This window comes from Nyctereutes procyonoides, unplaced genomic scaffold (genome assembly GCF_905146905.1).
Source record: "Nyctereutes procyonoides isolate TBG_1078 unplaced genomic scaffold, NYPRO_anot_genome, whole genome shotgun sequence".
NCBI lineage: Eukaryota > Metazoa > Chordata > Mammalia > Carnivora > Canidae > Nyctereutes > Nyctereutes procyonoides.
Genome location: NW_026575142.1, coordinates 35901444 through 35925660, shown reverse-complemented (window position 1 = coordinate 35925660; position 24217 = coordinate 35901444). Strand labels below are relative to the sequence as shown.

The 24217-nt window shown below is 42.9% G+C and overlaps 1 protein-coding gene across 1 annotated transcript; it reads right to left on the bottom strand.

Annotated features, from left to right (window-relative positions):
- Positions 1-22953: 22953 nt before the first annotated feature.
- Positions 22954-23847, bottom strand: TAS2R1 (taste 2 receptor member 1). Its single transcript, XM_055307721.1, has one exon. It carries the CDS (start codon positions 23845-23847, stop codon positions 22954-22956), a length of 894 nt encoding a protein of 297 aa, XP_055163696.1.
- Between the last annotated feature and the right edge of the window lie 370 nt (positions 23848-24217).

The window sequence follows — 24217 nt, the reverse complement described above, 5'->3', positions numbered from 1 at the left end:
TTTTGAGCCACTGACAATGTTGTGCAGAGATGCTCGAGGCACCTATGGTGAGTCTGTGTGGTTGGTTGTCCTAAGCAGGCTTGTAAGTGGGATAAGGCAATGGGGGCCTGGAGCTAAATGGAAGAAACAGGGTGAAGAGAGGTCTCTGTACTCACAGGACCAGCAATACGATCAGCTTCCTTACACATTTGGGTGATAAGGAGTTCAACAGGAGGTGGATTCCATGGGAAAGAAGCCTGGAAAGGACTACAAAGGAAGCAAATCTGTTCAATACTGCAATCCAGCTGGTGAGCTCACAGACTAATGCCATAGATCATCCCTTCGATCCCTGTTTACTGAAGATCTGTGTTGATGCTGTCAGTGACTTAGACAGTGTCTCTCCCTTCATCTGTTCAGGCTGCTGTAACAAAATACCACAGACTAGGTGGCTTACAAGCGACAGAAATGTATATCTAATGTTCTGGAGGCTGAGAAATCCAAGATCAAGGTGCCAGTATAGTCAAGTTCTGGTAAGAGTCCTCTTCCTGATTCATAGCCGGCACCTTCTTACTGTACCCTCACATGATGGAAGGGGTAGGAGGTCCTCTTATAAGGGCACTAATCCCGTTCATGAGGGCTCTACCTGCATGATCGATCTAAGTGCATCCAAAAGCCCCACCTCCAAATACTGTCATTTCAGGAGGTTAGGATTTCAATGTATGGATTCTGGGGAGATACATACATTCAGACTACAGGAGTCGCTTTCTTTGTGGAGCTAAGATTCTGGTAGGAGAGCAGGTGGTCCTGCTGTAAAGCAGGTGAGGGGCTGGAGAAATGGTGGGGGGAGGAAGGAGAGAGAGTTTGCTGTGAGTTTTGCTTCCGGAAGGCAGAACTGAGAGGACTTGGGATGTCCCAGCTCTTGGTAGTGGAATCCCAAATGTTTCTAGGCTCTACCAAGCTAGTCCTCACACACAGGCTCTGCTTTGGGGAGAAGCAGACTAAGGAAGGAGGCTCTACTGGAATCCGATTTCAGAAGAGGTATCTAGCCCCTGGGGCAGCAATACGTGCCTGGCTGGTCCCTGGAACAAAAGTGACATGAGACGTGGGGCAGCAGCAACTGTGGTGAGCCTGGAGGCAGCTCAGTGACAGCAGAGATCCCACTGCCAGGCCATTCTTGTGCCTAGTGTGGGTCACAATTTCTGGAAGCAGTGAGCTTATTTCCCCAGAATTCTCAAGGATACTGTGGGCTCTTCAGCCTACTCTTTTCTGCTAAATCTACCATAATTAACTACTTGCAGCTAATAACCTTGTCTGATTCCGGCTATCCTATCCTTTCGAAAACATGCCCGCAGAGTCTATATACAGTACACATAAAAGCAATAATGTATTTTTATATTTAAGAATTAGACTCAAAACAAAACAAAAAACCCAAACCAAACAAACAAAAAGAATGGAACTCTGATAAACACACTAAGTTAGCTTAGACCCACCCTTTCCTGTTAACCACTCCGTAATATTCTGTGGCATTATACCCTCCACCGTAATTTGCTGAACAAGCAACACCCCCACTCATTTTTTAAAAAGATTTTATTTATCCACTCATGATAGACATAGAGAGAGAGAGAGGCAGAGACCCAGGCAAAGGGACAAGCAGGCTCCATGCCGGGGGCCCGACGCGGGAGTCGATCCCGGGACTCCAGGATTGCACCCTGGGCCAAAGGCAGGCGCCAAACCACTGAGCTACCTAGGGATCCCCCCACTCATTTACATTTAAGAGATTTTCCTATTTTAACTTTTATATGCAAGGTAGCAGTTTATCTACTACTGACATGTTTATCTTTACCATCTCACATTCTGGTTTTGTATAGGTCCCTAGCAGTAAAATTGTTGGATTATCATATATACATACAAAATTTTTAATATATGAAATGAAATTATATTTTATTTTTATTTTTTTATAAATTTATTTTTTATTGGTGTTCAATTTGCCAACATATAGAATAACACCCAGTGCTCATCCCATCAAGTGCCCCCTCCAGTGCACGTCACCCAGTCACCCCAACCCCCTGCCCACCTCCCTTTCCACCACCCCTAGTTTGTTTCCCAGAGTTAGGAGTCTCTCATATTCTGTCTCCCTCTCTGATATTTCCCACTCATTTTCTCTCCTTTCCCCTTTATTCTCTTTCACTATTTTTTATATTCCCCAGATGAATGAGACCATATAATGTTTGTCCTTCTCCGATTGACTTATTTCACTCAGCATAATACCCTCCAGTTCCATCCACGTCGAAGCAAATGGTGGGTATTTGTCGTTTCTAATGGCTGAGTAATATTCCATTGTTGTATACATAGACCACATCTTCTTTATCCATTCATCTTTCGATGGGCACCGAGACTCCTTCCACAGTTTGGCTATTGTGGACATTGCTGCTAGAAACATCGGGGTGCAGGTGTCCCAGCGTTTCACTGCCTCTGTATCTTTGGGGTAAATCCCCAGCAGTGCAATTGCTGGGTTGTAGGGCAGGTCTGTTTTTAACTCTTTGAGGAACCTCCACACAGTTTTCCAGAGTGGCTGCACCAGTTCACATTCCCACCAACAGTGCAGTAGGGTTCCCCTTTCTCCACATCCTCTCCAACATTTGTGGTTTCCTGCCTTGTTAATTTTCCCCATTCTCACTGGTGTGAGGTGGTATCTCATTGTGGTTTTGATTTGTATTTCCCTGATGGCAAGTGATGCAGAGCATTTTCTCCTGTGTTTGTTGGCCATGTCTATGTCTTCCTCTGTGAGATTTCTCTTCATGTCTTTTGCCCATTTCATGATTGGATTGTTTGTTTCTTTGTTGTTGAGTTTTAGAAGTTCTTTATAGATCTTGGATACTAGCCCTTTATCTGATAGGTCATTTGCAAATATCTTCTCCCATTCTGTAGGTTGTCTTTTAGTTTTGTTGACTGTATCTTTTACTGTGCAAAAGCTTCTTATCTTGATGAAGTCCCAATAGTTCATTTTTGCTTTTGTTTCTCTTGCCTAACTCATTCTCCCACTATAAATGCATGAAGACACCAATTTTTCCCATTCTCTCTAGCACTTGATGTGAATAATCTTTTTAAATACTTATTTATTTATTTGAGAGAGAGAGTGTGTGTGCAAGTGTGCGAGTGTGGGGAGGGGCAGAGGGAGAGGGAGAAAGAGAAAGTGAATAGTCTTTAGATGTTGCCATTTTGAAAAGCAAAAATGCATCTCATTTTAATTTATATTTTAAAAATTATTGATGAGATTGAGTATATTTTCTCATATTTAACTGTCATTTGTATTTTTCATTTGTACTTTACATATTCATACTCTTTGCCTATTTTCTACTTTTTTACTAATCAGTAAAGATGACCTTATATATTCATTGTGTGTATATAAATATGTATATATATAACATATGTAACATATACATTTGTTTGCATTTGTATGCATTGTATTACAAATATTTTCTCTGAGCCTCTCATTGATCTTTTAATATAATTTGTGATACCTTCTACTATACTGACTACACAAAAGTCTAGGTCCACACTTGCTGGAATGGTTCAACATTCAGGAATCCAGTAATATAGTTAATTATATTAATAAGTAATTTCAGTAAAGAATTTTCAGATACTGAGAAAATTTGATCTAATTGAGAAGAAAATTGTGTGATTAAAGACTTTAAGTAAGATAAAATTATTAAGTACTTCTGATAAAATAAAAACTTCCTAAAATGATTTTTAAATGATACCAGAGATCATTATAAAACATGATATGAAATTGTAAGATCCTAAATATATTCCTACAGCAGTTGGAAACAAGGCAAGGAAAAGGGTACCTCCCACTAAAATTCAATCTTATTTGGGAAGTTTTAGCTACTGCGATAAGACAGAGTCAAGTGAATGGTGTAAATTTTAGAAAAGAGATGAAAACAGTACCACTTTCTGCAGATAATATGATTTTATACCTAGAAAATTCAGGAGGCTTAACTAAAAGGAAAACATCTTTGAACTCATTAAAAAAAGCCCAACCACATGAAGATGTCACTCTGTAAGATAACTACTTGAAAAATTTAACAACTTTCCTTAGTACTAGTAACAACCATTTCATGACAAAAGATTCCACTCATGACAGCTACTAAAAACTACAAAATGACTAAAAATAAATTTATCAAGGAGGTCATAAGACTAGAACCCATCATTCAATATTAACATTTTACAGAAGACATAAAAGAAGGCTTTGGTAAATGAAGACATGTCATATCCCTGAATGGGAAGACTGAATGTTGTAAATATTTCTCAAATCAGTGCATACATTTCATGCAACTCCAATCAGAGTTCTAATAGTTGTTTGTGTATCCTGATCTGGCTTTTGGAATTAGACAAACTGATTATAAGTTTTATGTGGAAGAATAAACTTGATAATTTCTGAGAACATTTTGGAATGTTCTCAGAATGGACATTTGGAATGTCCATTATAGGGAGTTTATTTTCCAAATACTTAAATATATGTTAAAGGGACTGCAGCCAAGACAATATGGCATGGCATTAGACAAATTTAGCAAAAAAGCGCATAGAACCCAGAAACCAAACGAAAAATACTTGAGTTTTTGATATATGATATATGATACTTGGACAAATAGTTAATAGTTCTAAAAAATTTTAAAGGTATACATATGCATTTATGCAAAATTTTAAATGATTTCAAGATGGATTAAAGATTTAGATGAAAGATAAAATTCATTTAATGACGTGATACTATATATAGGAGCTATGCTTTTGTTTTTTAACTATCTAATGGGGAAGTACTTCTAAACAAGTTTGATAATTCAAATGCCATACAGAAAACAAAACAACCCCATGGTCTCTCTGATCATATATTAACCTCTTCACTTTATAGATTTAGATATAAAGCTTATAAGTGAAAATAAGTAATTCATTCAAGTTCACTCAACTATGTGGAGGTAGAGAATAAAGGGCTATTCAGGTGGGGATCCCTGGGTGGCTCAGTGGTTTAGCGCCTGCCTTTGGCCCAGGGCGTGATCCTGGAGTCCCGGGATTGAGTCCCACATTGGGCTCCCTGCATGGAACCTGCTTCTCCCTCTGCCTCTCTCTTTGTGTGTCTCTCATGAATAAATAAATAAAATCTTAAAAAAGAATAAAATAAAGGACTACTCAGGTGATCAGCATGTTTAACTGGTGTAAATTACATGTTTTTCTTTCTTTTAGTGGTTGTTAAACTTTACTGAGCATAAATGTTACCTGAAGTTCTTGTTGGGCCTCCCAGTTTCTGGTTTAATACATCAGGTTAGGGCCTGAGAATGTGCATATCCAATAAACTCACAGGTGTTGCTCACTTTGTTGGTTGCAGCCTCAGTTGGAATAATCCTTCCTGTAAAACTTCTGTATGCAAACAATAACAGTACTAATATGTATATATATTACTTTGGGTGCCTCAATAAGCACACATTTTACCCCAACTTAGTTTAGTGGTATATTCATGTTATAGAACAATGAAAACTTAGGTTTAGAGATAAGTAGTTAAGAATCAAGAATCAGGGTGAACCCCTTTCAGAAAGAGAGCTATCAAGTCAGGCTGAGGCTACATAAAAGCAGCACAATTAAGAAATTTCATGTATCAAGAGAAAATTAAATGATCAACAAAAAAAAAGCAGAAAATTCTCTTGGCCAAAAATTCTCTTCTCCATAAAATCAATGAGAAAGATGGCAAAAGTTGTCAGAATCAACTTCATTAGAACTTTGAAAATTGGGCAGCCCAGGTGGCTCAGTTGGTTTAGTGCTGCCTTTGGCCCAGGGTGTGATCCTGGAGACCTGGGATCGAGTCCCATGTCAGGCTCCCTGCATGGAACCTGCTTCTCCCTCTGCCTGTGTCTCTGCTTCTCTCTCTCTCTCTCTCTCTCTCTCTCTCTGTTTGTCTCTCATGAATAAATAAATAAAATCTTAAAAAAAAAGAACTCTGAAAATTAACCAAAGGTGTGGAGTAATCTAAGGAGCATATTAGAGAATAACTGGCTAAATATCAGTAAGATCAGTGAGCTCTGTAGCATTTAACTTGCCCATTTGCCCATCCTCTGCTCTCTAGCTCTACAACAACCATGTGAGATGGAAGCCTTTGTTCCATTGCAACCTGGCAGCCACTGGAGGTAACAACACAGAGCTGAAGCTTTTGCAAAGCCCCAGTTCCAAAGAACTATCACTACCTGACCCCTCCTATGGTTCTGTAAAGATCTTACTTGCAAAGCTATCTGCATTTGACCTGACTTAGAGCTTGCCCAGTGCAAAGATCCTCCTCCCCAAGGAGTATTTGTTGAAAACCGTTAAAGGGATATGTTTACTTTTTCATTGCCTGAGGTGGTGGATACAGTGGGGACAAACCATACACTGACCAAACCTATGAGGAAAAGCCAGGAAATGAGTTCATAGAGGCTTAGAAAATCTCTGATGTGTTCCTGGGAATTTAGAAGACCATGTGTATGTTAGAGCTGCCCACATGGGTTCTGTGCATGCTCTGGAAAAATTTGAGAAGGTCCTAAATTCTCACCTTTGGCTGACCTTGAAGCTTTGCATGGACAGGAAAGGATGGCAAAGGCAATATTATCAACTGCTTGATTGAGTGTCGAAGGATTGTCCCAAAACATGTATAGAACCTTTGGAAAAATCTGGGGGACTTATTGGCTCCAGGCATTTGAGGAAATCTGTCCAATCCTTAGCCAAAGACTGACCTGAGTAGAGACTTAAGTAGCCACACATGAAAAAGAACACAAGTTTTTAGGGGTGGAATTAGTACAGAAAGTCACTAAACAAACAGTAAGCACAACAACCAATGACAATAATAACAAATCAGGATCAAGGCAGAGAAAGCTCTGACTTTCCAAGTTGCCACATTGTATTATTTTAAATGTCTGATTTTCAACAGAAAATATTATGGGACCAGCAAAGAAACTAGAAAGTATTGTCCCTACACAGTGAGGAAAAAGTAACCAATAGACGCTGTCTCTGAGGAAGATCAGACATCAGACTTAATGATCAAAGACTTTAAAAAAGTTCTTTATCTAAGAGCTAAAGAAGACCACGTTTAAAGAACTAAAAGAAAGTAGGCTTCCTCACCAAATAGAGAATAGCAATAAAGAAATAGAAATAATTTTTAAAATCAAATAGAAATTCCATAGCTAAAAGTAGAATAACTAACATGAAAAATTAGAGAGCTCAACAGCAGATCTGAGCAGACAGGAGAAAGAAAGAATGAATGTGAAGTAGAGTTAGTCTGAGAAACAGAGGGAAAAAAATGAAGAAAATTGAACAGAGTCTCAGAAACCTATGGAATACAGTCAAGATTCTCAATATATGAATAATGGCGATCCCCAAAGGAGTGGAGAGAGAGGAAGGGACAGAAAAGATATTTGAATAATGGCCAAAAACTCCCGAAATCTACACATCCAAGTAGCCCAATGCATTCCAAGTAGGATAAACTCGAGATCCACTCATACATATCATCATCAAACTGTCCAAAACCACAGAGTAAGAGAGAATTTTGAAAGCAGGCAGAGAAAAGTGACTCATTTTGTACAAGGGATTCTCATTTAGATTGATGGAAAATTTCTCACCAGAAACCACGAACAGGAGGAGTCAGTGGTACGATGTTTTCAAAGCCCTGAGGAAAAAACTGTCAATGATAAATTCTATATCTAGCAAAACTATCATTCAGAGATGAAGGAGAAACTAACATATTCCCATATTTTATTTTATTTTTAAAGATTTGTTTACTTATTTTAGAAAGAAAGTGAGAGCATGAACAAGAGGGGCAGAGGGAGAGGGAGAGAGAGAATCCTGAACAGGCTCACCTCTGAGCTTGGAGCCCAACACCAGGCTCAATCTCACAACCCTGAGATCATGACCTGAGCAGAAACCAAGAGTTGGACACTTAACTGACTGTGTACCCAGGATCCCCTTCATATTTTGAAAACTGGACATAATTTGTCTATAACAGACCTACCTCCAAAAAATAATAAACAGATTTCTTTAGGCCTTAATGAAGCGCCACTAGGCAGCAACATGAATCCAAAAAGAAATAAAGAGCACCAATAAAAGTTAAAAACATACGTAAATATATGTTTATGTTTTACTTACAACTTTTTCTCTTATCTAATTTATTTATATATATATTTTTAAGATTTTATCTATTTATTCATGAGAGATACACAGAGAGACACAGAGATATAGGCAAAAGGAGAAGCAGGCTCCCTGGGGGGGGGGGCGATGTGGGACTCAATACCAGGACCCCGTGATCATGCCCTGAGCCAAAGGCAGATGCTCAACCACTGAGCCACCCAAGCATCCTTGTCGTATCTAATTTAAATGACAACAGCATAAAGAAATAATTATAAATGTGTGTTGGTGGGCATAGAATGTACAGGCATACCTTGTTTTATTGCACTTTGCAGATATTGTTGTTTTTTGAAAATGACAGTTTATGGCAACCCTGAGTTGAGCAAATTTTATCACACCATTTTTCCAATAGCATTTGCTCATTTCACATCTCTGTCACATTTTGGTAATTCTCACAATATTTCAAACTTCTTAATTATTATTATATTTGTTATGGTGATTTGTGGTCAGTGATTATAAATCACTGAAAGCTCAGATGATGGTTAGTATTTTTTAGCAATAAAAGAATTTTTAATTAAGGTATGCACATGTTTAAGACATAATGCCTTTGGACGCTTAATAGACAACAGTATAGTGTAAACATAACTTTTATACGCACTGGGAAGCCAAAACAATTCATTTGACTCACTTCATTGCCATTCTTGTTTTATTGTGGTGATCTGGAACCAAACCCCAATATCTCTGAAATGTGCCCTTACACAGACGGAATTTGTGATAATAATACCACAAAGGAGAGGGAGGGAAAGGCACCATATAAGAACAAAATCCTTCTGTACTATGGAAATTAACTTGGTACTAATCCAAACTAGACTGGTAGAGGTTAAGGCGTAAATTGTAATCCCGGAGCAACTGGAACAAAAGTAACTAAAGCACGTAGAGGTGAATAAATGGAAAGAGAATGATAACAGCACCCTAAAGTATGTATACTTAACATGAAAGAAGGCAGTAATAGAGAGATGGAGGAACAATAAAAGACATCAAACATACAGAAACCAAACAGTAAAATGGCAGATGTAGAAACCGACTGAACATTCTTGCCCACGGTACGCGATGCAAGAGGGGACTGAGGGAGCCGGTGGGTGGCCAGCACCCAGGGAGCAGCTGTGGTGAGGACACGGCCAGAGAGAACACACTTGGAAGGAGCAGAAGCACCGCAGTGAAGGCTGAACCAGCAGGCAGTCCCACTGCCCCCTGTGGGGCTCCTCACCTCTTCCCACCTGCTCCCGGGTTGGCTCCCACTCAAGGTGGGCTTGCCAAGAGGAGAACAAGGCCTCCCCTAGCTGCGTCCTGCTTCAGCAATGCAGGGAGGATTCAGGGGTTCAGCCTAGCAGTCACCTCTACACCCTGCTGGTGGGGGGGGGTAGGAAAGGCCTAGGGGTGGGAGGCTGGACGTGCCAGCAGGCAGTGGCCCCAGGAGGCCTTATCCAGAGAGCCTGGGGGACGAGGGCTCTGGAGGCTTGGTCTGATCCTGCACCATGCCAGTCCCCAGAAAGACCCAGATCTTCGGAGAGCTTCCCGTGACCCTGCATACCTCCCCAGTCCTGCTGGGAGGACCCATGGAGCAAGAAACTCTAGGGAAAGTCACCACTGTGGCATTGCCCCATATCAGAGGGGGTGTCCAAGGAGCTTTGCTAAACTCTCAATAGTAAAAAGCAAATTCTGTCAACCTTGCTAGAGGAAAGATGGAATTAGTTTTCTATTCTCTCTACAGAAAATGATATAACAAAATTATTTTCATAGGAGGAGGCAATAAAAGAGTATGCTAAGAAAAAAAAACAGAGTAATGAGCATTGCAGAGGGTGTCAGGCAGTCAATTACTGCTACTACTACTAATAACAATTTCGTGCTATTTGTCTGGATTTTATGGTGTTTGTAGCATTTGTCAGCTTTTTAGCATGCACCCTTGTGTGATTCTTTCTCTTGGGTCATCAATGCTGTTTGAGTGCCCAACCCCACCCCAGCTGGTCTGTGTGGTCCCCACTGCTTGCAGGGGCTGCCAGGGGAGCTTTGGGGCAGAGCAGGAGAGCTCCAGCAGAGCCTTCTAGTTTGTTGATATGAGCTTGGTCAGGGCTCTCTTTCAAAATCTTTAAAACTTTTCCCTTATGACTTTTGCCTTCTTTGTCACCGCTGATAAAATTCATTTCTGGTCTCTTCATTTATACTACTGTTCTCTTTCTTTCCACCAAAAAATATGGACCAGATGTTCTTTTCAGAGCCACGGATGCAGCAAAGAACAAGCCAAAGTCTCCCTTTCATTGAGCTTTTGTTCTGTTTGGGAAAAGGTAATAAACAAAAGAAAAACTGCATGCATAAGTTATCATCAGGTGATATTTGAGGTGCTAGGAGGAAAATAAGGCTGAGTTAGAGGACACAGAAGGATGGCAGAAGGTTTTGTTTTACATGGGATGATCAGGAGAGGCTTCTTCATGGAGGTGACATTTGAGCAGAGACCTGAATAAGTGAAGGAGAGAGTCAGGCTGCACATTCTGAGTAAAGGGAAGCAAGTGCAAAGGCCCTGGGGTGGACATAGCCTTGGTATATTAAGTAGGGACAGCGTGGAGACTGATGTGCTCAATGTAGACCAAGTAAGGAAAAGAGACAAGGGGAAAGAATTCAGAGACAGTTCAGAGAAGGCTCACATTTCATGAGATCTTATAAAGTACAGATAAAGTAGTTTTTATTCTGAATATGAAAGAAAGACAATGGAGGGATTTGAACAGGAGCGCGAGAAAGCAGATTTACATATTTTAAAACGGCCGCTAGTGTGCGATAGGCCTCTTTACTTTCAAGTCTCTTTCAGGGAACTTGTTTTTGGGGTCCTATCAAAAGCCTGAAGGAGCTGGATCCCCAGGGAACAGGTGGGTAGGAGTGAACACGGGACGTGCGCAAGAGAAAAATAAGAGAGAGGGGAGAGAGGGAGAGAAAGAGAGAGAGAGAGCCTCATGGGAGTCAGGGAAATTCAGACCAAGGCCCAGCTTTGAATGTAAGGCAGAAAGAGGCATAAATAAATAAATAACATCATATATCTTACCTCACTACCTATTTTTTTTTTTGCATTTACTGTTTTACAAACATCCTCACGTAGGTCAAGATAAATATTTGTAATAGATGCCCGAGTATTGCGTGCACGGTTCGGCTGTAGTTTATGTAAATACTCTCCTGGTCATTGAGGGTTTTCCACATTTTCACTTTCATAAAAAAGCCTGTCACATGGTTGGCGTGTGTCAGGACAGCCTGCATCACCCCTGAAGGGTTAGTCCCCCAGCAGCGAATGTCAACGGGATGAGGCTTTCTAAGTTTTCATCGGGGGCACTGATCTCATTATTTCCTGATACTCAGTACTTAGCTGTGGCTGGCGAAGTGGGAGGCCCCACGCGGTGACCTCTGGGTGCGGTGGCCCGGCGCTGCTGTCCCCCCTTGGGTGAGCTGGGTCTGCCGCCCCCGCACTCCCCCACTGGCAGCCACACTCTTCCCCTTTGGCTCATCTGCCAGTGAGCTCCGGTGTCACCCAGCTGTTGTTCCCACTGCATTTTGGTGATGATTTTTTCATGCACTTTCTGGCTTTTTTTGAGTCTCCTGTTTCATATCTTTTGCCTACTCTGTTGGGCATGCTTGTCTTCCTCTGATTGCTTTTGGGAGCTCTTCCGACGTTAATATGAATTCTGTTCTATCTGTTGAGATTGGTCTCCCAATATCCTGATGATTGTCATTGAGTTTATTTTTTTCTGCAGAGAGATTGTAAATTTTCATATCATCACCTCTGTGGGCTTTTTGACTTTAAGGTTCTGCTCGGAGAGACCTCCCCCACCCCCAATTCCACCAATATGCGGTCTATCTTTCTGTTGGTCAAAGACTTGTATTTACGTTTTAGCCCAGCTGGCTGTCTTAGTGCCAGTGGTATTCTGGTGTGAAAAATGTGAAACGTAGTCACACTCCGTGCCCTCCTCGTCACCCCAGCACTCCTAGCATACTTGCCCTCCTCCTGGGGTCAAGTCTCCAGGGCAGCCACCCTGCAGCTCTGTTGGCAGGGGCCGCACCGGCTCCCATCACCTAAGGTTCTGTCCCTAAGCTGTGAGCCCTGCTCAGGGGTAGGGCTGTCCCCAGCCCTGGAGTGGCCACAGATGGCTTCTCAGGCAGGAGATGACCAACAGGCCTGCCTGCTTGGCTTGATGTCTTCCTCTACATCTAAAGAAATGATGGATGACCAGGCGGAGACACCCTGAGTCAGGGCAGAAGCCGGTCTGCACCCCCAGTGAACCTACAAACAGACATGCAGGTGTCTGGAAGAGGAGCTGAGAATCTCGTCCCCAGCTGCGGTCACCTCCATTTGGACTGTGGCCTCTAAAACCCACCCAGATCATTAGAGAATGTGGTCTAGGATTTAAAGACAGCATTCTCCTTAAGCAGAACTATAGATGAAAGGGAGAGTTTCTTCATCCATGGACTTCTTTTTTTTTAATTTTATGTATTTATCCATGAGACACAGAGAGAGAGAGAGAGGCAGAGACACAGGCAGAGGGAGAAGACACAGCAGAGTCCTGGATGCGGGACTCGATCCGAGGACCCTGGGATCACACCCTGGGCTGAAGGCAGACGCCCAACCGCTGAGCCACCCGGATGCCCCTCCTCCACAAACTTCTTAACCCACGTGGAAAGCTGTCCTTCCCTTTCGATTTGTCCCAACAGCTCTGAGTTTGGGACCCACCAACTTATTAAACCCTACATCAGCCTCAGATGCAGGGATCGGCCACAACCCCTGAGACGCCCTCACTCTGGGGGGCTGGCAGCTGCTGTTTAGAGGTGCAAGCGGTGGTTTGGAGTAGGAAGCCACAGAGGACACGTCCTGGGGATGTTTTCGGGGAGAAAGATGAAACCGGACTGAGTTTGAATCGGGTTCAAATGACATACCTCGCAGTTTTCTCGGGAGGCTCTGCGGTGTAAGTGCAGGGGCAGAGCGGGGTCACAGAGGGCCTGTAAGCTCTGCCCCAGGAGGGCCGGTGTGCTCGGGGGCTGGGGGACCAGCAGCGCGCCGTCCCCCAGGCTTTGCATTTTTTGCCCTAACAGGTGACACCGGAGGCGCGCCTGCCACTACAGCACAGGCTCCCCGGCGCATGTCCACTGGTCTAGGACAGAGAGGAGAAGGTGTCCTCCATGTCCCCTTCCAGACTTTCTCCCAGTTTAATCCAAGACGGAAAATGTTGACCTGAACCGAGACAACCTGGAGGGGGAAGGAAACCCATGTGTGTTGGGGGGGGGGTGTCCATAAACCGGTGGGGGGCGCCGGGGGAATAAGCTCAGCTTGGGGTGCCTGCCAGCCCTGCGTTCCAGGCCTTGTCACCCACAGAGCATGACTCTAGTGTCCTCCACGCTGATGCCTGGGGACGTCACAGCCTGTCCGTGGCTAGGGTGCCAGGGGGCTCCTGGGCGCCAGCCCCCCCCCCCCCCCCCCCCCCCCCCCGTCTCGCGGCTCCATCCTCAGCTCCCTGCCCCGCAGGTGGCTCTGCCCCTGCCCTCCACCTCCTTCCTCAGGTCCTTCTCAGACCAAGGTGAAGTGCAGCCGGCCCTAGACCCTGGTCCCATGGGCTCTCATTCCAGCAGGCCCAGCAGCTCTTGTGGGGTTGGTCTTACCTCTCCCCGCGGGCTCCTCCTCCCCCTAAACATTCCCTGGACCTCACCTCCATCTCCATCTTCTTGTGCAGGTGGCTTCTGCTTGTATCCCCTTCATTGTCTCCAGGAAGGACTGTGCTGAGTACCCTGTACTGAGCACTTGGACCTCAGCACACCCCAGAGGTCTGCAACAGTTTTACCACTGACTTAGAAGCTCTGGCTTCAAGGTGCCACTAGACCAGCCTCTGAGTCTCTGTTTCCTCATTGCTAATGCGATCAACAATAACTGCCTTAGGTCACAATTTTTAAAATATTAGGATCAAGCCAGTCAGAGCACATCATCATCATTGTGCGTATTTTAATATTAATTTCTTTTTTAAGATTTTATTTATTTATTCATGAGAGGCACACAGAGAGAAGGAGAGACACAGGCAGAGGGAGAAGCAGGCTCCTTGTCGGGAGCTCGATGTGGGACTCGATCCCAGGACCCCAGGGTCATGACCTGAGCCAAAGGCAGATGCTCAACCACCCAGGAGCCCCTTAATATTAATTTCTTAAAAAAAAAAACAAACAAATAGGAAGACAGAGCATAACCATGGAATGTAATTGTGCCTCCCGTCTGTGTAAACTTTATTACACTTAATACTCAGAAGGACTCACACCTTAGTCTAGGGGCTCCCTGGGCCTCAGTTTAGCAAGGACAGCCCCCCAAGCAGGGACTGTGGAATCACATCTCGGGAGCCTGGATCCTGACAGCTGAGGCACTGTGGGCAAATTATGTTTCCCAGGGCCCCGTTTCCATATCTCGAAATGCAGAATAAAAATAAGGCTGCTTTAACACTGCTGGGGCAACTTGATGAATTAACCTTCAAGACATGGGGAGGATCAAACCCAGCCCACAGTAAGAGACCCACCCCAGGGAGGGTCGTCTGTAACAACCTCAGGGCCTCACTGCACAGCCCACCTGGTCTCTGCCGGCCACAAGCTGTCTGGAGTCTTCAGCCTCTGCTCTGTCCTCAGAGCATTTCTGCCACCTTGAAGCCGCCCTACCTGGCATGCAATGACAGGCTCTGTGCTCAGGGTGGCTCAGAAGAGTCCAGTGACTAGACTTGTCCTCTTTGCAGAACGGAGAGGGTGCCAGATGCCCCACGAGCTCCCTTGGAAGTTGTCTAATGCAATAAAGTGAAGTTTATTGAGAAACATTAAAAGCTGATTAAGCTCTATGTCAGGTCACAGGAAAAGGCTCATAAAATGAAGACAAAAAGCAAAAGTTACTCCATCGTTCTTTTAGAAGAAAGAGATTTTAAAATTTCTACACCTGTTAAATTAGTAAATGCAAAAAACAAAACAAAACAAAACAAAACTTAAATAGCAGTGCCGGCCAAGATATGAAAAACCTGGCAGACTTGTGCGTTGCTAACCGGCAGTACAGCAAATCTGTACAATCCCCCTTAAAAGGCAAGTTGCTGATGCATTTTATAGCCGCTGACCTAGGAATCCTATTTCTGAGAACTTCCCTACGAAATTATGCAAAAGGTAGGAAAAACAATAATCACAAAGATATCTATTAAACATTATTCATATAGTAGAAATGAAATAACATCCGGTGCTCCCCAAATAAGGAAGTAGATAAGTAAAGTACATTAATTCATCTTTTCAACAAATATTTACCAAATGCCTGTTTCTGGGCACAGTGCTATATATCAGCTCAACAGAATATTCTGTAGTTATTAAAATGATCAACGAGAAAATACTTCACATAATAAGAAAAATGAAATCTATAAAAAATACCTTTGTCATGATTATAATGATATAAAATTAAATATTTTTATTTACAACATTTGAATGGGCACATGGGCAAATCAAAATTGCTGATATGTTAAGATGATGGATTTTGGATGCTTTTCTTCTTCATTACCTATTATTCAATTTTACATTATTTGCAATACGTAAGAAATATAATTAGAAATTAGATTTCCCACTCCTGCCACCCTGCAAGAGAATCACAGGACTTCTCTGTACCTCACACTCAGGATGATCTGCACTCCAGAGGCAGGAACTGCCCGGTCTCACTCGGCCTTGGCCTTGGGAGGGCTTAGCCCCACCGGCCGGAGGCTCCTTCCCCTGGAGGGCTCTACTGGCTTGTCTACACTGTTCTGCTTTTTAAAATTTTTGCTCTCTCAGATACGATTTAAAATCCCAAAGATTGAAGAGTGACTTCACAAGAGGCCCATTCATTCTCTTCCTGGAAAAACAGGGAGACAGGGAGCTATTCATGCCTGGGACCCCCCTGGGAACTCTGGGAGGCATGGCACTCAGCCTGCACCTGATGAGCACACCTGGGAGATCTGGGCGCGGAGCATGACGAGGCCGCTGTGATCTGCTGGGGTGGAGTCCTGGAGCCTAACAAAACACAGAACACGGGAAAATAAAGTGTAGTTTGTTCTCAGATGAAATTGCCCCGCTGAGCTAAACTCTGGTCACGTTCCCATTTGGAAGGGACGGCTACCCCCCTAAAGATGCTCCCACAGCATGCTCCCTGGGGGGCTTCACCTTTACAGAACCTGGTTCCATCCAGGGCAGAGGCATTTTTCTTTTTAACATTCTGGAAACATACCACTCATAATGAGTTTGCTCCCTGTGAATTAGCCACCAATGATTGAATCAGGCTTCAAAATTCTTGACTACAGGCAATCAAGCACAGCTCCAATGCCCTGAGGGGTTAGAATTTCTCTTCCCTGTCATTTTCCCCTGAGGACCCAGTCAGTACCCATTAAAGAAGAGAGGAAGGAAGAAAGGAAGAAAGAAAGAGTGAAATCTACTTTTTTTGGTTTATTTGTGTCCCATCTTTGAGATGAATATCGAACTAACCTCTTTTTAAATTTTGCTAATATCAATTAATTAGCATATAATGTATCATTAGTTTCAGAGATAGAGTTCAGTGATTCATCAGTTGTGTATAACACCCAGTGCTCATCACCTCACATGCCCTCCTTAGTGCCCATCCCGCAGTTACCCTCTCCCTCCACCCCCTTCCCCTTTAGCAGCCCTGTTTGCTTCCCAGAGTTAAGAATCTCTTATGGTTTATGCCCTCTCTGATTTCATCTTGTTTTATTTTCCCTTCCCGTCCCCTATGTTCATCTGTTTTCTTAAATTCCACTAACCAACCTCTTTTTAAGGAAGATGTCAAAGGACTTAGGTTTTCCTGGCTCTATTCTAGCTAGCAGCACACGTTCCTAGGTTTAGTGGCCTGTAACATGCCTTATGGACTCTGAAGGGAGAAGAGCCTGTGTTTGAATGGTAATGATCTATTGGATTCTCGGGTATCCAGGTTCATAATGTTTATCCATTATCCTGAGTGCAATCGGATTCTAACAGGGAGCACTGATTTACTAGTGAGTGAATCCCCAGGGGAGACGGGCACCTGTGTTTGCCCGTGAGCAGCACCAGAGCAGCAGGAGTCTGCCCAGCCTCTGCCTCTTTCCTTTCACAGTAGATATTTTTATTGTGGTCATATACATAACATTCAGCATTTTAGTATATGTGCTGCCGAAGTGAGCACAACATTCACCATTTTAACCATTTTAAGTGTACAATTCACTGGCACTAAGTACATTCACAATTTTGTGTAACCATCATTGCTGTTTCCAGAACTTATAATCATTGCAGACAGAAATTCTGTACCCATGAGCCCTCCCCACTGCCAGCCCCTGGTACCCTCCATACTACTTTCTGTTTCTATAAATTCACCTTCTCTAGGTCCCTCATATAACCGGATGCATACAGTGTTGATCCTTTCGTGCCTGCCATCTTTCACTTACAGTATTTTTAGGGTTCACCTATGATGTATCATGGGTCGGGACTTTATTCCTTTTATGCCTGAATAGCACACCATTGTATGGACATACCACATTTTGTTTACTCGTTCGTCTGTGGATTGACACTTGGGTTATTTCTACTCTTTAGCTGTTGTGAATAACCATGCTACGAACCCTGGTATACAGATGTTGGCTCAAGTCTCTGTATTCAGTCTCTTGGGTGGAATGGCTGGGTCATATCATAATTCTATGTTTAACTTTTTGAGGAAACACCAAGCTGTTTTGCACAGCAAAGTCATTACTCACCCGTTTGGTAGAATTGGTCTTATTCCCAGATAGTTGCTGCCTTCTCTAAGGGCAGGGATGTCCTCCTCTCATTCTTTGGAGTTTGGCCACCTGGACGTGGGAGTGATTATGTCACAACTTTAGGCTTTGTTCCTTGCCCTCCGCCTCAAGAACAGCATGTCCTTTCTTCCCCAGGTAGCTCTACATATGCTGTTTCCTCTGTCTGGAATTAGCTCCCCTCCAAGCCCTCTGATCAATTGTTTGATTGGTGATTAGCATGAAACATATAAAACTACTATTTCTGCAGGTCAGAAGTGATCATGTATCAGCAGTTGTATATGTTTTAACAACTGAAAACACTGGCAGCAACAAGGCATGGATTCCACTAGCTCGTCGACTCTTCTTGTAAAGCTTGGAATCAATCAATTATTCACCCCCCTCTTCAAAGATGGGGAAACATGATGTGCAGGTCTTTTAGGCCACCCAGCTCATTGGTGGTGGATTTAGATTCCAAATCAAGCTTCTGTGTTGACCCTCTTTTGTTCAACATGCTCCTTCCCATGTGCTCTCCTCCTCTCCCAGACTACTACTGTTGGACAGTCCTTGTGATAGTACAAACTTTAGTCCTCATGGCTTGGGAGTTACATCACAGTTATATACCTGGAACTTTGTGCATGGTCTCCATCCTTTATATCCCCATTTCACAGATCAAGGAAGAGAGGACCAGCTCATGACTATGCTTACTGCATTGCACAGAGGTTGCTTAAATGACCAAAACAGCAGGTGTGGTTTTAGCGAGAACAGGGGAAGCCAGGTTATCAGCCTGGAAACACAGTGGTTTGGCTTGTGTGTGGACGAATTATCTATTTTTTTATGGTATTATACAAATCCACTTAGGTTCCCGAATCTAAAATATTATGCTCAAGGTCTCCTCTCTCCTTCCACAGAGCCTGTTTTCCAGATCTATCATCAACCAGTGCCATTAAAAACATCATGCCTCTGTGATCAAAGGCACAAGTCCTTGTTTCAAGAATTCCAAGCATTAGAGCAGACAAGGAGCAGTGAATGTGCTGGAGAATATTTATCATGAAACTGAGCTTCCTGGCCATATCTGGTCAATGTTCTCTGGAAGCCAATTGCCTAGGTTTTAAGTGGAGTAAAACATTAATTTACAATCACAAGTACAACATCTGCTTTCTAAATGAGTGGGTTTACGGCCAGAGGGCAATCCATATATTTAGTAATGTAATATCCTATCCCATTGTTAGCCACTTATTTATTTTCCAAATCCTTTTCCACCTGCCTATTTTCAGAAGAATCTGGTTTCCCCAGTGGTTCTGGAATTTAGGTCATCCAGAGCAGGCTTACCAAGCGTTTAGCCCTGTTTAGCTACAGGACCTCAGATATTCCCAAATTCCAATTCTACCCAGTTATTCATCAGCAGGTACTTATATGAATTGCTTACACAAATCTCTGAGAAGAGGAGAGTTTATTATAAGAAGCTGAAGATTTCACTTAGGTACATGCATTCCAGCCTCAAAAATAGAGAGTCACAGTGAATCTCTTTTCTCAAGAATGTTGAGGTTTACATAAAATGAATTTTTGGTCATCATCTTTAAAAAAGGACATATTTTCAGACATATAAGTGGCCGTTTTACTTAATATTATGTCATGTTGATGATCTTGTGGAGAATTGTTTAAAATAGAAACTAATAAAACAACCGAAAAAAGGAAACCCACACTTCACTGATTTGAATATGTTTTAAATTATAGGATAAAATCACCAACTCCTGACCTCCAGCCAGAATGAAGTAGATCCAGATGTCACAGATATGAAGCCAAATGTTTACATCAATATCTTAAAAGCAATCAGTATTTAATCCTGTGAAGGTATAAATCAGGTACTTCTATGTAGCAAGGGAGGAGAGGGAGATGCTGTCTTTCTACAGAAAGGTAGTGAAGCAAATGACCACCAGCCATCTGAATTTATGTGGACTGTCCCCCAAAGCTTAATATTTTCTGTTCATTGAAGCAGATTTCCCCAGTACCTACCCTTTCCCCTGGCATTAAGGTTTCAGATGACAGTCTGCAATTTTTGGGTTGCAAAATAATAATTTTTTAAAAGAATATACTATTGATATTAGGTTCGTGTTAATTTGATCTCTAATCTGATTTCCAAACTCATACCCTAGCTGGACACTTTTTAAAACATGTGGGGTTCCCTACCCCTGTCTCTTGGAGCTTTCTCCAGTATGGGTGCCATCTGCTTGTAACATCTGTTAGCCTGTTGATTGCCAGAGTCGATTTGGACGATTTGCCTGGCTTCTTTCTCTCTTGGATATTTCTGACTACCTGTCCCTCTTGTTATCCAAAGAGATGTAAGTCTGTGTGGGCAAAAGTTATGGCAACCATGTTCCCCAAGCCTAGGATTAGAATATTCATAGTCTGATGAGTATGACTATACTTAAGGATACGACATGGCATATGATCTATCTGGAATGAGTGGTCATCAGCCTGAAGACTGGTAGACATTAAAAGCTAATATGTTCCTAGCATGTTCAGGTCCAGATCATTCTACATTTAAGTAGTTTTTATATTCGAATGAAGGATGATTTAAAAGGCATTTGTAATTTGTGAGACTTTTAAGACTATTGCATTTATTTTTTAATATTCAAATTGTTACAGCATTTATATTTCAAAAACTATATTAATCTGTGCGCCTAGAGTTGCCTTTCACCACCATGCTTAGTCATGGGAAGCTGTGGAGAAACCCTGCAATTTTGACCCCCAAAGAAGTCAATGTCAGAAAGGGGAGTGGGACACGATGCAGCAAGTCTTGCATTCTGGTTTGGCCCATTTTCTGAGCCCCTATCTGAAATGGAATGGGGTACTGTGCTGGCTCCCATCTCAGTAAGAGCCTGCGTGATAGTCCATCCTCTTCTGCCCTTGTCTGAGTAGGGGTGCTGGATCTCCTCCAAACTGGGGGCCCTAGGCAGGGGGTGAAGAGTGCAGAGCACTCTGCCCTGACCCACGGACATGTGACCCCCAACCAAGGCTCACAGGGGCCACGATGGCCAGTCCACCCCTACAGATGGAGAGGTAGGGTAGAGGAAGAATCTGCATCACTACAGAGGCTAACCCATGCTAGATGGCTGGGATGAAAACAATCTGTCCAGGCTAAGGAATCCAGACGAGGCTGCTAGAGAGAAACCACAGGCTGAGTCTGTTTTGCTTCTATGATGGAGCAATTAGCGTCCTACACAATATCCATCAATGTGATAGCTAGGCAACATTTCTGGAAGAAATATTTCTAGGAAAGTAGACTGTGAAAAGGTTTCTAGAATAGTTTTCTTTAGCATGCCTTCTCTTTTTTTATAACTCCTTGGTAACTTCTAAGGATACAAACAGTTTTACCTTAATACTCATCTCATCTACTAGGATTATAAAAGCATAAGTTGCATGAAATGGAATCAGAATTTGGTCTGAGGAAAAAAGCACACGAGAGTTGTATATTTACGAGTTTCTTCCGGAATGTTTGAAATTGCCCCCACTCTCTTTCTCTCTATCCACCTACTTGTGTACACACCATGCATGATTCAAAGAGCCGGTATCTAAACTTGAGATGCACAGAAAATAAAAGTAACTCTTCACTGTCTCTTCTCAAAGCAGGAGCCATAATCTCCTGCAGGACACAACTGTTGTTCCCCGAGCTGGCTGCCTGTGTGCACCATTAGTTACAAACCTTCCCACCTACTGGGACGAAGGAAAATGAAATGGCAGGAAGATGGAGGCTGTTAATTTGCTCCTTGGGGAATGAAGGATGAGATGCATGGTAGAGGACAGCAGTCTCTGAACTCGGTTTCCACATCCAAGAAGATAAATGCTTTCCTGCATCTTCTGAAGCAAAGACCTCTGTTAGTTTAGTACAACCAAGCCTGCGCGTCTCAGGCTTGTAAACTACTCTTTGAATCTGCATTCTTGGCAATTGGCAAACCCAAACCGAAACACGCTTTCCATCATCACGTGAACTGCAAGCTATAGCCAAACTGAAGAGCATCTTTTTTTCTTTGCTGGAAGCAAAAGGGTTCTGAAGCTGTTTTAGAAATACATATATATCTTAGCATCTAAAATCATCACTCAAATAGAACATGTATCTGTGACTTGAAGCAGATGGAGACACCCCCAGCCCACCCACCTACTGATGTTGCTTCCTTGGGAAGACATGAAATGTGGTAGGAGTTCTAATTTGTTACCATCGGTTGAAAAGGTCCCAAAGCTCACCACGCAAATGCAAAAGGAAACATCTTTGCAAGCTATTTTCTGGTCAGTGTGCCCAATTAGGGGAAATGGAAAATCCAGCCCTGGATTCCTCTTCCTTTTCCATCTGCCTTTTTTTTTTTAAGCAGTTGATGGGACATGTCAACATGGCATCTAGCATCTCAGCAGTATGGAGTCAGTGAGCAAGCTTACACAGGACAGAGAGAGCCAGCTTGTCCTCAGCTTCCTCTCAGATCTGATGAGGGAGAATGGTTCCATTGTCTGTGACTAACAAACAGAGCAAAAATAATCTGCAAGTAGACAAGGAAGGAGCAGCCAGGCCTTGCAGGATAGAGCATCTAAGATGAGGTGTCAGATGCGCAGGCACCCCATGGCATTCATGCATCTTTTGAACATTACAAGCTCAAACATCCTTTTCTTTTTCTTTAAACTTTTTATCTTGAGACAATTGTTGATTCACATGCAGTTGTGAGGACTAATACAGATAGATCCTTGTACCACTTACCCAGGCTTTCCCAATGAGGTAATATCTTGCAAGCCAACAGTCTAATATCATAACCAGGATATTGACATTGATGTAATCTGCCAGTGTGTGTTTGTTGTGCTTTGAAAATCAATTTAACCCTTTGTAAAAGAAGAAAATCCATGAAAATGCCTGAGGTTGGACTAACAGTCTTTAGATGATGTTTTGTGTATTTATGCGCAGACTGCTTTGTTTGACGGAGGGAGGCATGGCAGGCACTGTGAACGCATAGACTCCCTGGTTCTTCCCATGGATCAAAGTTCTCTCTCACTGGCAGCACTTCCCGTGGAGGAGGAGTTTCTTTGCATTTTGTTTCAGTTTAGGATTTCCTAAAATTAAGATCATAGAGTGTCCAGAAGGATAGGACCCAAACACCCAGAGACAGAACAGAAAGACGAGGCTTCTGAGCTGAAAGATCTGAAAAGAGAGCAAAGCAGCTGCCATGTAGTGGGAGAGGCAGAGGACCAGGAAGGATAGAACGGACAGGATCGCGCTCACGTGGACACCTGTGCTAGGGTCCCTGGGGCCTGTTGCTGTGTTTCTCATCTGCCAGGTGTGTCTCCCCAGGGAAAATATCAAAAGCAGGGTGGAACTGAGGAAGATAAGCAGCGGCAATAATAACCTAATAAGAAAGACAATCTGTAAAGCAGATGTTTCTTTGATTTGAGTTGCGTTTGGGGAAAAAAGCCTGGACAAAACGTTTTGGGAATGAACCCATATCTGTTTGCTGCAGAAAACAGAAGGGACGGATACATACATCATGGACCCGAGGATCAGCCATGGCATCCACTTGGATATCCTTATCTTCAACCAGAAGAAGAATGAGTGAGTTATGGGGGCAATCTTGGCGCAGTAGTAAACACCAAGCCATGTGGCGAACCAAAGTCCCAATTCATTTACAAACACGAAAATTACAAAATTATCAGCAAGTAGGGGGACTTCAATCAAGAAGAGAGTACCCAGATTCATGCAGAGGATGACCAACTGTAGACAAATCCTGGAAATCGCCAGACAGCAAAGAAGGAGAGCCAAGGGAATCATCTTTCTCTGCTTGATCAACTCAGTGCCATTCACCACCACAATGATGCCATTTGCTAAAACCCCGATGAGAAATTGCATCACTGTGAAAAGAAAATGGATAATAAGGTAAAACTCTAACATTTTGAAAAGGAAAAAAAGAAGTTACTTTAAAAATTGATGTATTTATAGATTTTTGAACAGTTTGGATTATTCAAGTTTTCTATTTTGCTTCCTCTCGCCTAGAAAGCCCTTTGGGGAACATGACGCTGACAATAAGGGCAATGAAGCAAGAAGGTGGTGTACATTTGCTTATATCACCTTTTACTCAATTTGGTTCCGAGGCAGTCAAATAAGAAAGAGATACTTGAGCAACAATTTGCTTCTTGGTGACAGTTTTTGCATTTTCCAGATCTACTTATCTCCCAAGGTCATTCCAAGCAAATGATGGAACCAGACACCTTCAGGCTGGGAGAAGGGCTCCTTCACTACATAATCAGTGGAAGCTCCTCAA